General features: G+C 50.6%; 1 protein-coding gene across 1 annotated transcript in view; it reads right to left on the bottom strand.

Annotated features, from left to right (window-relative positions):
- Nucleotides 1–17,419, bottom strand: part of msto1 (misato mitochondrial distribution and morphology regulator 1) — a 34,659-nt gene that overhangs the window by 15,521 nt on the left and 1,719 nt on the right. Inside the window, exons 2-5 of the mRNA XM_043684010.2 lie at nucleotides 12,449–12,584; nucleotides 2,782–2,851; nucleotides 2,351–2,426; nucleotides 464–512 (exon numbers count right to left, since the gene is read on the bottom strand). Coding sequence (XP_043539945.2) covers nucleotides 464–512; nucleotides 2,351–2,426; nucleotides 2,782–2,851; nucleotides 12,449–12,584 — 331 coding nt within the window. The remainder of the gene's footprint in view (nucleotides 1–463; nucleotides 513–2,350; nucleotides 2,427–2,781; nucleotides 2,852–12,448; nucleotides 12,585–17,419) is intronic.

Raw genomic sequence — 17,419 nt, 5'->3', positions numbered from 1 at the left:
GAGAGAGCGCGCGAGAGAGAGCGCGAGAGAGAGAGCGCGAGAGAGAGAGCGCGAGAGAGAGAGCGCGCGAGAGAGAGCGCGAGAGAGAGAGCGCGAGAGAGAGAGCGCGAGAGAGAGAGCGCGAGAGAGAGAGCGCGAGAGAGAGAGCGCGAGAGAGAGAGCGCGAGAGAGAGAGCGCGAGAGAGAGAGCGCGAGAGAGAGAGCGCGAGAGAGAGAGCGCGAGAGAGAGAGCGCGCGAGAGAGAGCGCGCGAGAGAGAGCGCGAGAGAGAGAGCGCGTGTCTGTGTGTGTGTGTGTGTGTGAGAGAATGATTGTGTCTGTCTGTGTGTGCCTGTGTGAGCATTTGGCAATGTGCCTATGCATAGCCGATTGGGCTTCTGGAAGGGTGTCGGTGCACCAGCTGAAACACAAACAGGAAGCAGCATTACTAACGCCTGTGGATGGCTGGGAGAGAAGCCACTCACTTTCCTCTCCTTGGAATGGTCTGGAGTTGGAGTTGGAGTTCAGCTCATCCTGAGGGAAGACAAAACAACAGAAAGCAGTGAACCGGAGGAACCAGCTTTTTTGTCAAGCCTCAGAACCTACAGGTCATATACATCCCCATGTAACCCCTACACAAACACATCTGTTGAATATAGCAAGATCACACAAAAATGCCTATCCCAAGCATGACCGATGAATTGGGAGTTGGCGGTGGGCTGGGTCATCTCCCTTTGGATTTTGTGATGGGATCTGTAATCCCCGAACTGAACCTCTGGAGCAAGCAGTTGGGACTTGAGTCACCTGATCACCTGTACACTCTATCCCCTTCCTGGATATTCACTGTATCCAGTCCCTCTGCTCTCAGATTGGGGAGGTAATGGCCTCTTGATTCTATCCCTAGACTATTAATCCAGAGACCCTGGGAATGTTCTGGGGACCTGGATTAAAATCCTGCCATGGCAGATAGTGGCATTTCAATAAAGATCTGGAATCGGTCTAATGATGGCCGCGAAACCATCGCTGATTGACATAAACCCCAACCTTAGTCCGTAATGTCTGTGACGGAAGGAAACTGCCATTATTACCTGGTCTGGCCTCCATGTGACTCCAGATCCACAGCAATCTGTTTGACACCTAACTGCCCCCTGAGCAATTCAGGACAGGTAATAAATACTCGCCTGGCTAGTGCAACCAACATCCCGTGCATGGAAAAAAACATGTTGATCAAATATCCCCTGAGCCTTCTCTGCTCTGAGGTGAACAACCCTAGCCCCTTTAGTGTCTCCATGTGAATTCAAGCTCTTCACCCTGTACCCTGTCCAAGGCTCTTGACACCTTCCCTCAAGTGTGGGACCAAGGGTTGGTCACAATTTTCCAGTGAAGGCTCAACCCGCATCTACAGTTCCTCTGTGAATAAAGTCAAGGATCTGATCTACTTTTTTTTTGTTTTTAAAATCGCACTTTCTCCACCTGTCTGTGTAGGATTTCTGTATCCCTAGGTTTACCTCCCCTGTATCCCCTTTAAAATGGGATCATTTAGTTGTTTCTGAATAAAGTGGATCATTTCAACAGGTTTCTCAGCAGCAGGAAATGGCCTGCCCATGCCTGAGGTGTATAACTCTCGTCCTCACTGTTTACTACAGCCCCCTGCACTGTGATCTTTACAAACTGGGAAGTCAGGCCCTGTATGATCCAAGACACTGCTACTACAGAGCAGTGAAGGGGACCACCATGTTTACATCCCTCCAGGCTTCACTGGACAGCAGAGCTCACCCCACAGCCTAAAGGAAGATGATCACCACCACCATGGGATATGCTGTGCTGGATGCTGTAGAGAGTCAGCACCCAGACTCCTGCCCCTCATGATCCAGAAACAGGAACTCTAATCTCCACACAAATTAATATTAGCCCAAAATCAGGAGCTGGTCTGAATGACAGGGACCATCCCACTATTGCATTGTTGTAAAAAAAAGCCCATCTGATTCACTGAGGCCCTTTAGGGAGGGAAATCTGCCAATTCGACCCTGTCTGGGCCTACACATGACTCCACACTTACGGCAATGTGGTTGACTCGCGCTACCCTCCGAAATGGCTGGAGAAAGTCACTCAGATACAGTTCAGAAACTGAATCATCCACCATTCTGTCAGAGGAAATGAGGGAGGGACAATAAATACTGAGCCTAACAGGGTCACACACATCCAGTGAACAATGGAAGACAATAAGATTCTGTACCAGAATGGATTTAAACACAGTGCTGGGACTACTGGGACACTAGACAGTGCTCTGCACATCCTGCTTTATAAAACAGATGGTGAAAACAACAAGAAAGGAGAGTCCCCAAGACAAAACCAGAGTGAGAAATACTCACCCCAAGCCTGTCAAGCTGCTGTAGAAACTGATTCTTCACCACGGGATCCTCCTTGTGTACACTCAGGCTCCCCTTCCTGTATTCAACAAACATGTGAAAGATTCTTCAATCCAGTCCAAACCCTGCACTCTGTAAAACCTCACCCATCCAGAGCTCAGGATAACTGAGGCGATGGAAGCAGGGCCGGCAGGAATGGACAGTCACAAACACCAGCGAGGCTTGCAACACTGCTGAGATCATGCACTGGGTAGAGTACACGTCCCTGAGCTGCGTGTATCAGTCAGGGCCTGGGGGTTACAGTCAGACTGTCCCTGTGCTGGGTGTATCATTCAGGGTCTGAGTGTTACAGTCAGACATACGAGGGGCATTAGTGAGAAAAACAGAAAGATAAGGTAACCACTGAATGGCCTTTAGCAGGCTTTGTTCCTTACCATGTTAGTGCAGGTTCAGTCTGACTAACGCCGTACAGAGCTCCCTCCTGCTTCAGACTGCTCAAACTCCCTGCAAGATACATCAAATCATCCAATTACTGTAGGTCCCTGCTGCACTGTGAATCAATTTCTATGATCTGCCTGTACTGCTCGTAAAACAGAACTCTTCACTGTAGGTAGGCATGTGACTACAATAAATCAAACCAATTTTAGCCTTCACGCCTGCCAAAAGTGGTGAGGGAACCTCATTTTCTCATATCCAATATCAGACACCAATCCTTCAAAACTGATGCAGAGGAAGTCTCTGAACCTGGCTGCAAGGAGACGGGGAAGTAAACCTTTTAAAAAAATAAATTCATTGTGGGATATGGGCATTTATTACCCGTCCCTAGTTTCCCTTGAGAAGCTGGGGGCGAGCTGCCTTCTTGAACTGCTGCAGTCTATGTACTCAGGATTAACCCATAGTGCTGTCAGGGAGGGAATTCTAGGACTTTGACCCAGAAATTACCGGTGGTCAATAGAATACAGAAAAAGCAGGCCATTCAGCCCCTTGCTGTACTCCAAGAGCATAACTGATGGGCGAGTTCACGTCTCCCACTGTCTAATGGAAGCTATTCATTACTGTTTCCCAAATGAATAATTGATTGAACAGTGCAGCTTATCCCTTTGTAATGTTACACCTGCATCAACACTGCTCACAGTGCAGCCTATCGCTTTGTAATGTTACACCGACATCGACACTGCTCACAGTGCAGTCTATCCCTTTGTAATGTTACACCTGCATCAACACTGCTCACAGTGCAGCCTATCCCTTTGTAATGTTACACCGACATCGACACTGCTCACAGTGCAGCCTATCCCTTTGTAATGTTACACCGACATCAACACTGCTCACAGTGCAGCCTATCCCTTTGTAATGTTACACCTGCATCAACACTGCTCACAGTGCAGTCTATCCCTTTGTAATGTTACACCTGCATCAACACTGCTCTCAGTGCAGCCTATCCCTTTGTAATGTTACACCGACATCAACACTGCTCACAGTGCAGCCTATCCCTTTGTAATGTTACACCTGCATCAACACTGCTCACAGTGCAGCCTATCCCTTTGTAATGTTACACCTGCATCAACACTGCTCACAGTGCAGCCTATCCCTTTGTAATGTTACACCGGCATCAACACTGCTCACAGTGCAGTCTATCCCTTTGTAATGTTACACCTGCATCAACACTGCTCACAGTGCAGCCTATCCCTTTGTAATGTTACACCTGCATCAACACTGCTCACAGTGCAGTCTATACCTTTGTAATGTTACACCTGCATCAACACTGCTCACAGTGCAGCCTATCCCTTTGTAATGTTACACCGACATCAACACTGCTCACAGTGCAGCCTATCCCTTTGTAATGTTACACCTGCATCAACACTGCTCACAGTGCAGCCTATCCCTTTGTAATGTTACACTTGCATCAACACTGCTCACAGTGCAGCCTATCCCTTTGTAATGTTACACCTGCATCAACACTGCTCACAGTGCAGCCTATCCCTTTGTAATGTTACACCTGCATCAACACTGCTCACAGTGCAGCCTATCCCTTTGTAATGTTACACCTGCATCAACACTGCTCACAGTGCAGCCTATCCCTTTGTAATGTTACACCTGCATCAACACTGCTCACAGTGCAGCCTATCCCATTGTAATGTTACACCGGCATCAACACTGCTCACAGTGCAGCCTAACCCTTTGTAATGTTACACCTGCATCAACACTGCTCACAGTGCAGCCTAACCCTTTGTAATGTTACACCAACATCAACACTGCTCTCAGTGCAGCCTAACCCTTTGTAATGTTACACCGACATCGACACTGCTCACAGTGCAGCCTATCCCTTTGTAATGTTACACCGACATCAACACTGCTCTCAGTGCAGCCTATCCCTTTGTAATGTTACACCTGCATCAACACTGCTCACAGTGCAGTCTATCCCTTTGTAATGTTACACCTGCATCAACACTGCTCACAGTGCAGTCTATCCCTTTGTAATGTTACAACTACATCAACACTGCTCACAGTGCAGCCTACCCCTTTGTAATGTTACACCTGCATCAACACTGCTCACAGTGCAGTCTATCCCTTTGTAATGTTACACCGACATCGACACTGCTCACAGTGCAGCCTATCCCTTTGTAATGTTACACCTGCATCAACACTGCTCTCAGTGCAGCCTATCCCTTTGTAATGTTACACCTGCATCAACACTGCTCACAGTGCAGCCTATCCCTTTGTAATGTTACACCGACATCGACACTGCTCACAGTGCAGCCTATCCCTTTGTAATGTTACACCGACATCAACACTGCTCACAGTGCAGCCTATCCCTTTGTAATGTTACACCTGCATCAACACTGCTCACAGTGCAGCCTATCCCTTTGTAATGTTACACCTGCATCAACACTGCTCACAGTGCAGTCTATCCCTTTGTAATGTTACACCGACATCAACACTGCTCACAGTGCAGTCTATCCCTTTGTAATGTTACACCTGCATCAACACTGCTCACAGTGCAGTCTATCCCTTTGTAATGTTACACCTGCATCAACACTGCTCACAGTGCAGCCTACCCCTTTGTAATGTTACACCTGCATCAACACTGCTCACAGTGCAGCCTATCCCTTTGTAATGTTACACCGACATCAACACTGCTCACAGTGCAGCCTATCCCTTTGTAATGTTACACCTGCATCAACACTGCTCACAGTGCAGCCTACCCCTTTGTAATGTTACACCTGCATCAACACTGCTCACAGTGCAGCCTATCCCTTTGTAATGTTACACCGGCATCAACACTGCTCACAGTGCAGCCTAACCCTTTGTAATGTTACACCTGCATGAACACTGCTCACAGTGCAGCCTAACCCTTTGTAATGTTACACCTGCATCAACACTGCTCACAGTGCAGCCTATCCCTTTGTAATGTTACACCTGCATCAACACTGCTCACAGTGCAGCCTATCCCTTTGTAATGTTACACCGACATCAACACTGCTCACAGTGCAGCCTATCCCTTTGTAATGTTACACCTGCATCAACACTGCTCACAGTGCAGCCTATCCCTTTGTAATGTTACACCTGCATCAACACTGCTCACAGTGCAGCCTATCCCTTTGTAATGTTACACCTGCATCAACACTGCTCACAGTGCAGCCTATCCCTTTGTAATGTTACACCTGCATCAACACTGCTCACAGTGCAGCCTATCCCTTTGTAATGTTACACCGACATCGACACTGCTCACAGTGCAGCCTATCCCTTTGTAATGTTACACCGACATCAACACTGCTCACAGTGCAGCCTATCCCTTTGTAATGTTACACCTGCATCAACACTGCTCACAGTGCAGCCTATCCCTTTGTAATGTTACACCTGCATCAACACTGCTCACAGTGCAGTCTATCCCTTTGTAATGTTACACCGACATCAACACTGCTCACAGTGCAGTCTATCCCTTTGTAATGTTACACCTGCATCAACACTGCTCACAGTGCAGTCTATCCCTTTGTAATGTTACACCTGCATCAACACTGCTCACAGTGCAGCCTACCCCTTTGTAATGTTACACCTGCATCAACACTGCTCACAGTGCAGCCTATCCCTTTGTAATGTTACACCGACATCAACACTGCTCACAGTGCAGCCTATCCCTTTGTAATGTTACACCTGCATCAACACTGCTCACAGTGCAGCCTACCCCTTTGTAATGTTACACCTGCATCAACACTGCTCACAGTGCAGCCTATCCCTTTGTAATGTTACACCGGCATCAACACTGCTCACAGTGCAGCCTAACCCTTTGTAATGTTACACCTGCATGAACACTGCTCACAGTGCAGCCTAACCCTTTGTAATGTTACACCTGCATCAACACTGCTCACAGTGCAGCCTATCCCTTTGTAATGTTACACCTGCATCAACACTGCTCACAGTGCAGCCTATCCCTTTGTAATGTTACACCGACATCAACACTGCTCACAGTGCAGCCTATCCCTTTGTAATGTTACACCTGCATCAACACTGCTCACAGTGCAGCCTATCCCTTTGTAATGTTACACCTGCATCAACACTGCTCACAGTGCAGCCTATCCCTTTGTAATGTTACACCTGCATCAACACTGCTCACAGTGCAGCCTATCCCTTTGTAATGTTACACCGACATCAACACTGCTCACAGTGCAGCCTATCCCTTTGTAATGTTACACCTGCATCAACACTGCTCACAGTGCAGCCTATCCCTTTGTAATGTTACACCGGCATCAACACTGCTCACAGTGCAGCCTAACCCTTTGTAATGTTACACCTGCATCAACACTGCTCACAGTGCAGCCTAACCCTTTGTAATGTTACACCAACATCAACACTGCTCTCAGTGCAGCCTAACCCTTTGTAATGTTACACCGACATCGACACTGCTCACAGTGCAGCCTATCCCTTTGTAATGTTACACCGACATCAACACTGCTCTCAGTGCAGCCTATCCCTTTGTAATGTTACACCTGCATCAACACTGCTCACAGTGCAGCCTATCCCTTTGTAATGTTACACCGGCATCAACACTGCTCACAGTGCAGCCTAACCCTTTGTAATGTTACACCTGCATCAACACTGCTCACAGTGCAGCCTAACCCTTTGTAATGTTACACCAACATCAACACTGCTCTCAGTGCAGCCTAACCCTTTGTAATGTTACACCGACATCGACACTGCTCACAGTGCAGCCTATCCCTTTGTAATGTTACACCGACATCAACACTGCTCTCAGTGCAGCCTATCCCTTTGTAATGTTACACCTGCATCAACACTGCTCACAGTGCAGTCTATCCCTTTGTAATGTTACACCTGCATCAACACTGCTCACAGTGCAGCCTACCCCTTTGTAATGTTACACCTGCATCAACACTGCTCACAGTGCAGCCTATCCCTTTGTAATGTTACACCGACATCAACACTGCTCACAGTGCAGCCTATCCCTTTGTAATGTTACACCTGCATCAACACTGCTCACAGTGCAGCCTATCCCTTTGTAATGTTACACCTGCATCAACACTGCTCACAGTGCAGTCTATCCCTTTGTAATGTTACACCTGCATCAACACTGCTCACAGTGCAGCCTATCCCTTTGTAATGTTACACCTGCATCAACACTGCTCACAGTGCAGCCTACCCCTTTGTAATGTTACACCTGCATCAACACTGCTCACAGTGCAGCCTATCCCTTTGTAATGTTACACCTGCATGAACACTGCTCACAGTGCAGCCTATCCCTTTGTAATGTTACACCGGCATCAACACTGCTCACAGTGCAGCCTAACCCTTTGTAATGTTACACCTGCATGAACACTGCTCACAGTGCAGCCTATCCCTTTGTAATGTTACACCGACATCGACACTGCTCACAGTGCAGCCTATCCCTTTGTAATGTTACACCGACATCAACACTGCTCACAGTGCAGCCTATCCCTTTGTAATGTTACACCTGCATCAACACTGCTCACTGTGCAGCCTATCCCTTTGTAATGTTACACCTGCATCAACACTGCTCACAGTGCAGTCTATCCCTTTGTAATGTTACACCTGCATCAACACTGCTCACAGTGCAGTCTATCCCTTTGTAATGTTACACCTGCATCAACACTGCTCACAGTGCAGCCTATCCCTTTGTAATGTTACACCTGCATCAACACTGCTCTCAGTGCAGCCTAACCCTTTGTAATGTTACACCTGCATCAACACTGCTCACAGTGCAGTCTATCCCTTTGTAATGTTACACCTGCATCAACACTGCTCACTGTGCAGCCTATCCCTTTGTAATGTTACACCTGCATCAACACTGCTCACAGTGCAGCCTATCCCTTTGTAATGTTACACCTGCATCAACACTGCTCACAGTGCAGCCTATCCCTTTGTAATGTTACACCTGCATCAACACTGCTCACAGTGCAGCCTATCCCTTTGTAATGTTACACCTGCATCAACACTGCTCACAGTGCAGCCTATCCCTTTGTAATGTTACACCGACATCGACACTGCTCACAGTGCAGCCTATCCCTTTGTAATGTTACACCGACATCAACACTGCTCACAGTGCAGCCTATCCCTTTGTAATGTTACACCTGCATCAACACTGCTCACTGTGCAGCCTATCCCTTTGTAATGTTACACCTGCATCAACACTGCTCTCAGTGCAGCCTAACCCTTTGTAATGTTACACCTGCATCAACACTGCTCACAGTGCAGTCTATCCCTTTGTAATGTTACACCTGCATCAACACTGCTCACAGTGCAGTCTATCCCTTTGTAATGTTACACCTGCATCAACACTGCTCTCAGTGCAGCCTATCCCTTTGTAATGTTACACCTGCATCAACACTGCTCACAGTGCAGCCTATCCCTTTGTAATGTTACACCTGCATCAACACTGCTCTCAGTGCAGCCTATCCCTTTGTAATGTTACACCGACATCAACACTGCTCACAGTGCAGCCTATCCCTTTGTAATGTTACACCTGCATCAACACTGCTCACAGTGCAGCCTATCCCTTTGTAATGTTACACCTGCATCAACACTGCTCACAGTGCAGCCTATCCCTTTGTAATTTTACACCTGCATCAACACTGCTCACAGTGCAGCCTATCCCTTTGTAATGTTACACCTGCATCAACACTGCTCTCAGTGCAGCCTATCCCTTTGTAATGTTACACCGACATCAACACTGCTCTCAGTGCAGCCTATCCCTTTGTAATGTTACACCTGCATCAACACTGCTCTCAGTGCAGTCTATCCCTTTGTAATGTTACACCTGCATCAACACTGCTCACAGTGCAGTCTATACCTTTGTAATGTTACACCTGCATCAACACTGCTCACAGTGCAGCCTATCCCTTTGTAATGTTACACCGACATCAACACTGCTCACAGTGCAGCCTATCCCTTTGTAATGTTACACCTGCATCAACACTGCTCACAGTGCAGCCTATCCCTTTGTAATGTTACACCTGCATCAACACTGCTCACAGTGCAGCCTATCCCTTTGTAATGTTACACCTGCATCAACACTGCTCACAGTGCAGCCTATCCCTTTGTAATGTTACACCTGCATCAACACTGCTCACAGTGCAGCCTAACCCTTTGTAATGTTACACCAACATCAACACTGCTCTCAGTGCAGCCTAACCCTTTGTAATGTTACACCGACATCGACACTGCTCACAGTGCAGCCTATCCCTTTGTAATGTTACACCGACATCAACACTGCTCTCAGTGCAGCCTATCCCTTTGTAATGTTACACCTGCATCAACACTGCTCACAGTGCAGTCTATCCCTTTGTAATGTTACACCTGCATCAACACTGCTCTCAGTGCAGCCTATCCCTTTGTAATGTTACACCTGCATCAACACTGCTCTCAGTGCAGCCTATCCCTTTGTAATGTTACACCTGCATCAACACTGCTCACAGTGCAGCCTATCCCTTTGTAATGTTACACCTGCATCAACACTGCTCACAGTGCAGACTATCCCTTTGTAATGTTACACCTGCATCAACACTGCTCAGTGCAGTCTATCCCTTTGTAATGTTACACCTGCATCAACACTGCTCACAGTGCAGCCTATCCCTTTGTAATGTTACACCTGCATCAACACTGCTCACAGTGCAGCCTAACCCTTTGTAATGTTACACCTGCATCAACACTGCTCACAGTGCAGCCTATCCCTTTGTAATGTTACACCTGCATCAACACTGCTCACAGTGCAGCTTATCCCTTTGTAATGTTACACCTGCATCAACACTGCTCACAGTGCAGCCTATCCCTTTGTAATGTTACACCTGCATCAACACTGCTCACAGTGCAGCCTACCCCTTTGTAATGTTACACCTGCATCAACACTGCTCACAGTGCAGCCTATCCCTTTGTAATGTTACACCTGCATCAACACTGCTCACAGTGCAGCCTAACCCTTTGTAATGTTACACCTGCATCAACACTGCTCACAGTGCAGCCTATCCCTTTGTAATGTTACACCTGCATCAACACTGCTCACAGTGCAGTCTATCCCATTGTAATGTTACACCTGCATCAACACTGCTCACAGTGCAGCCTATCCCTTTGTAATGTTACACCTGCATCAACACTGCTCACAGTGCAGCCTACCCCTTTGTAATGTTACACCTGCATCAACACTGCTCACAGTGCAGCCTATCCCTTTGTAATGTTACACCTGCATCAACACTGCTCACAGTGCAGCCTATCCCTTTGTAATGTTACACCTGCATCAACACTGCTCACAGTGCAGCCTACCCCTTTGTAATGTTACACCTGCATCAACACTGCTCACAGTGCAGCCTATCCCTTTGTAATGTTACACCTGCATCAACACTGCTCACAGTGTAGCCTATCCCTTTGTAATGTTACACCGACATCAACACTGCTCACAGTGCAGCCTAACCCTTTGTAATGTTACACCTGCATCAACACTGCTCACTGTGCAGCCTATCCCTTTGTAATGTTACACCTGCATCAACACTGCTCACAGTGCAGCCTATCCCTTTGTAATGTTACACCGACATCAACACTGCTCACAGTGCAGCCTATCCCTTTGTAATGTTACACCTGCATCAACACTGCTCACAGTGCAGCCTATCCCTTTGTAATGTTACACCTGCATCAACACTGCTCACTGTGCAGCCTATCCCTTTGTAATGTTACACCTGCATCAACACTGCTCACAGTGCAGCCTATCCCTTTGTAATGTTAGACCTGCATCAACACTGCTCTCAGTGCAGACTATCTTTGTGTCATCTGCAAATCTGGACACGAGCCTTCCTCACCCAGCTTCGAAGTCCTTCAGGGACAGAACGAGTTGCTAATACCCCAACACGGATCTTTGTGGGACACCACGAGTACCATTGTGCCAACTTGAGAATCTGTCCAGTCCCCTGACACAGTATCTCCCATCGATCTGCCAATTTCTGAATCAAGTTGGCAACATTCCCTCTGTTCTGGAGATTCATCCCAAGGCACCAGTCACACATGAAGTGCTTTATCCAAACCATTCCTGACCTCTCCCGAAATAACATCCACGGACACCTTCCTTGTCCATATCTTGAATCACCTCCAAAAAAATTCACCCTCGTGTGACCTACCCTTTACAAACCCAAAATGGCTTGCTCTGATTAGCTGCACAGCTGCAAGTGTTTAGGTTTAACGGTAGACTCTAGTCAGTTCCTGACAATGATATTCGACTAGGTAAAAACAATGACTGCAGATGCTGGAAACCAGATTCTGGATTAGAGTGGTGCTGCAAAAGCACAGTAGTTCAGGCAGCATCCGAGGAACAGGAAAATCGATGTTTCGGGCAAAAGCCCTTCATCAGGGATACAGGCAGAGAGCCTGAAGGGTGGAGAGATAAATGAGAGGAGGGTGGGGCTGGGGAGAAAGTAGCATAGAGTACAATAGGAGAGTGGGGGTGGGGATGAAGGTGATATGTCAGGGAGGAGGGTGGGGGAAGGTAGCAAAGAGTACAATGGTTAACCTGTCTATAATCCCTCAGTTTCCCCCCCCCCACTCACTTTCCCTAAAGAGAGTGAGATGTTGTGTGTAAGAGTATTGTACCTTTGAGGTCCATCAGGATCAGGCGGGGGGTGTAGGTGGGCTGGCCTTGCAGCGTCACCCCTTCTCGGAACAGAACATTGCTGTTGATCTCAGAGTACGAGTTGTTGGGTTCCCCATCGTAACACAAGGCAGCATCCTTAACAGGAGGCAGACAGAAGAGGCCAGTTCAGTTCTATTCCATATTTATTACTCACTCAGATCTAGCACCGGAGGCAGCAATTCACTTCAATTTTAAAGAAACCCAGATCAGGGCACATACAAACAAGCAACAGGAGCTGGCCATTTCATCCCTGAGTCTGTCCTATGACTGATCATATGTGCCCTTAACTACACATTCCCACAACTCCCAAGAGTTCTCTGACCCTCTTGTTAGTCTGCAATCTACCTACCTCTGCCTTAGAAATAAACAAAACCTTTCATGTCCATCTTAAATGGGCAAACTTTTATTTTGAAACTGTTACCCCTGGCACTAGTTTCTCCCTGGTAAAAACAATGACTGCAGATGCTGGAAACCAGACTCTGGATTAGTGGTGCTGGAAGAGCACAGCAATTCAGGCAGCATCCGAGGACAGGCAAAATCGACGTTTCGGGCAAAAGCCCTTCATCAGGAATAAAGGCAGAGAGCCTGAAGCATGGAGAGATAAGCTAGAGGAGGGTGGGGAGAGAGTAGCATAGAGTAGAGACCCCCTGAGATTCTTGTAGAGAGAGGAGGAAAACTTCTTCAAGGCAGGCATCCTTGCAAGAGGATTCGCAGTCGGGGTTAAAATCAACGAGGTAAAAACAATCACTGCAGATGCTGGAAACCAGATTCTGGATTAGTGGTGCTGGAAGAGCACAGCAATTCAGGCAGCATCCGAGGAAGAAGTTTTCCTCCTCTCTCTACAAGAATCTCAGGGAGTCTCTACTCTATGCTACTCTCTCCCCACCCTCCTCTAGCTTATCTCTCCATGCTTCAAGCTCTCTGCCTTTATTCCTGATGAAAGGCTTTTGCCCGAAACGTCGATTTTGCCTGTCCTCGGATGCTGCCTGAATTGCTGTGCTCTTCCAGCACCACTAATCCAGAAACTAGTTTCTCCCTAACATCCTACCTGGATTTTCCCATCCCAATCAACTTACATATAGAGAAGGAACAACTGCTCAGCTATTCACTAAGATCACGGTTGATCTGATTTTAATCTCACTCAACTTTACATTCCTGTATGTCCCCAATAATCATTTCTATTTAGGTGACTTATTCAGCTTTTCACTGTATTTATTATTCAATTCTAATCTATCTCCTTCTGTCCTAAAACCGTTTAAAGACTCACCATCCATCGTCTCTTAAAAAGGAAGGGAATTCCAACGACTCAACCCTCAGAGAAAATTCCCCCCAAAATAATCAGTTTTAAATGAGCAACCACTTGTTTCTAAACTCAGAACTGCAGTTCTACAGTCTCCCACAAGAGAGAACATCCTTTCCCATATCCACCTAATCAAACCCCCTCAGCATTGTCGATGTTTCAATTCAGTTACCCTAACTCCTCTAAACTTCAGACGCTTAGACTGTCTAGCCTTTCCTCATAAGGCAAGCCACTCCTTCCAGGGATTAGTTTGGTAAACTTTCTCTGAACTGTTTCCAACACATTAACATCCTGCTCTAAGTACGGTGATCAGTACTAAACATGGTTAAACACTAATATCCTGTATAACTGAAGCAGAACCTCCCGACATTTGTAATTCAATTCCCCTCGCAATAAAACATATAATTCCATTAGCTTTCCTGATTATTTGTTGAATCTACAGACTAGCGTTCTTAGATTTATTCACTGGGAAACCCGAATCTCTTTGTATTTCAGAGCTCCACAACTTCTCATCATTCAGATGTTGTTTCTTATTCTCTCTGCCAAAATGGACAATTGCACATTTTCCAAGATTACACACCATTTGCCAGTTCTTTACCCACTCACTTCACACGTCTACTTCCTTTGATAGGGATGTGGTATCCTTGTCAAAATTCACCTTTCTTTCTACCATTGTGTCATGAGCACATTTAGTGACCACAGCTCCAATCTGTTCATCCAAATCACTGAAGGAAACTGTATAAGAATGAAGTGCTAGTATTGACCCCTCATCCCTCTTCCCCACTCACCCTACCTTCAACAACCCACACAATCACTCACCTCGCACTCTCCACAACCCCACAAACCAACCCTCACACTCCCCCCAACCTTACTCCCTGCCCACTCCACCCTTGTCCTCAAACCCCCCCCCACACCCCTTCATTCTCATCCCCCCTCAACTCCACACACCACCCCCACACACACCCATTTACCCTCAACCCCCGGAACACTCCTATTGCTCTTGTTGCCCCCTCAATCTGTGCCCCTTTGTCACACCCTCCCCCGGTCCGCGCTCCTTCGCCCTCATCACCCCGACTGGCGCTTCTTGGCCTCATCACCCCCCGACTCACGCCCCGTTCACCCCTCGGCACCCCGCCCCCCTGTCATGCCCCCGCTTCCCCGTCATGCCCCCGCTCCCCCCACCCAGTTCCTCCTCTCAACCCGTTCCCCCCATTGTGCCACTGTTCCTCCCCGCACACCCCCCAACGCGCCCCGCTCACATCATCGCTCGCCCCATCGCGCCCCGCTCACCCCATCGCGCCCCGCTCGCATCATCACTCGCCCCATCGCGCCCCGCTCACCCCATCGCGTCCCGCTCACCCCATCGCGCCCCGCTCGCATCATCACTCGCCCCATCGCACCCCGCTCGCATCATCACTCGCCCCATTGCGCCCCGCTCGCATCATCACTCGCCCCATCGCACCCCGCTCACCCCATCGCGCCCCGCTCACATCATCACTCACCCCATCGCGCCCCGCTAGCATCATCACTCGCCCCATCGCGCCCCGCTCACATCATCACTCACCCCATCGCGCCCCGCTCACCCCATCGCGCCCCGCTCACATCATCACTCACCCCATCGCGCCCCGCTCACCCCATCGCGCCCCGCTCACATCATCACTCACCCCATCGCGCCCCGCTAGCATCATCACTCGCCCCATCGCGCCCCGCTCACCCCATCGCGCCCCGCTCGCATCATCACTCGCCCCATCGCGCCCCGCTCACCCCATCGCGCCCCGCTCGCATCATCACTCGCCCCATCGCGCCCCGCTCACCCCATCGCGCCCCGCTCACATCATCACTCGCCCCATCGCACCCCCCACACACCATCGCACCCCCCACACACCATCGCGCCCCCCACACCCCATCGCGCCCCCCACACCCCATCGCGCCCCCCACACATCATCACTCACCCCATCGCGCCCCGCTAGCATCATCACTCGCCCCATCGCGCCCCGCTCACCCCATCGCGCCCCGCTCACATCATCACTCGCCCCATCGCGCCCCGCTCACCCCATCGCGCCCCGCTCGCATCATCACTCGCCCCATCGCGCCCCGCTCGCATCATCACTCGCCCCATCGCGCCCCGCTCACCCCATCGCGCCCCGCTCGCATCATCACTCGCCCCATCGCGCCCCGCTCACCCCATCGCGCCCCGCTAGCATCATCACTCGCCCCATCGCGCCCCGCTCGCATCATCACTCGCCCCATCGCGCCCCGCTCACCCCATCGCACCCCGCTCACACCCCATCGCGCCCCGCTCGCATCATCACTCGCCCCATCGCGCCCCGCTCACCCCATCGCACCCCGCTCACACCCCATCGCACCCCGCTCGCATCATCACTCGCCCCATCGCGCCCCGCTCACCCCATCGCGCCCCGCTCACATCATCACTCGCCCCATCGCACCCCGCTCACATCATCACTCGCCCCATCGCGCCCCGCTCACCCCATCGCGCCCCGCTCACATCATCACTCGCCCCATCGCGCCCCGCTCACATCATCACTCGCCCCATCGCACCCCCCACACACCATCGCACCCCCCACACCCCATCGCGCCCCCCACACACCATCGCGCCCCCCACACACCATCGCGCCCCCCACACACCATCGCGCCCCCCACACATCATCACTCACCCCATCGCGCCCCGCTAGCATCATCACTCGCCCCATCGCGCCCCGCTCACCCCATCGCGCCCCGCTCACATCATCACTCGCCCCATCGCGCCCCGCTCACCCCATCGCGCCCCGCTCGCATCATCACTCGCCCCATCGCGCCCCGCTCACCCCATCGCGCCCCGCTCGCATCATCACTCGCCCCATCGCGCCCCGCTCACCCCATCGCGCCCCGCTAGCATCATCACTCGCCCCATCGCGCCCCGCTCACCCCATCGCGCCCCGCTCGCATCATCACTCGCCCCATCGCGCCCCGCTCACCCCATCGCGCCCCGCTCGCATCATCACTCGCCCCATCGCGCCCCGCTCACCCCATCGCGCCCCGCTCACATCATCACTCGCCCCATCGCGCCCCGCTCACATCATCACTCGCCCCATCGCGCCCCGCTCACATCATCACTCGCCCCATCGCGCCCCGCTCACCCCATCGCGCCCCGCTCACATCATCACTCACCCCATCGCACCCCGCTCACATCATCACTCGCCCCATCGCGCCCCGCTCACCCCATCGCGCCCCGCTCACATCATCACTCGCCCCATCGCGCCCCGCTCACCCCATCGCGCCCCGCTCACATCATCACTCACCCCATCGCACCCCGCTCACACCCCATCGCACCCCGCTCGCATCATCACTCGCCCCATCGCGCCCCGCTCACCCCATCGCGCCCCGCTCGCATCATCACTCGCCCCATCGCACCCCGCTCACACCCCATCGCACCCCGCTCGCATCATCACTCGCCCCATCGCGCCCCGCTCACCCCATCGCGCCCCGCTCACATCATCACTCGCCCCATCGCGCCCCGCTCACATCATCACTCGCCCCATCGCGCCCCGCTCACCCCATCGCGCCCCGCTCACATCATCACTCGCCCCATCGCACCCCCCACACACCATCGCGCCCCCCACACACCATCGCG

The sequence above is a fragment of the Chiloscyllium plagiosum genome, unplaced genomic scaffold, assembly GCF_037043375.1.
Source record: "Chiloscyllium plagiosum isolate Xiang-an unplaced genomic scaffold, Cpla_swu_hap1 HiC_scaffold_50, whole genome shotgun sequence".
Classification (NCBI taxonomy): domain Eukaryota; kingdom Metazoa; phylum Chordata; class Chondrichthyes; order Orectolobiformes; family Hemiscylliidae; genus Chiloscyllium; species Chiloscyllium plagiosum.
Note: the sequence above shows the minus strand (reverse complement) of the source record. Positions and strands in the feature narration are given on the sequence as shown.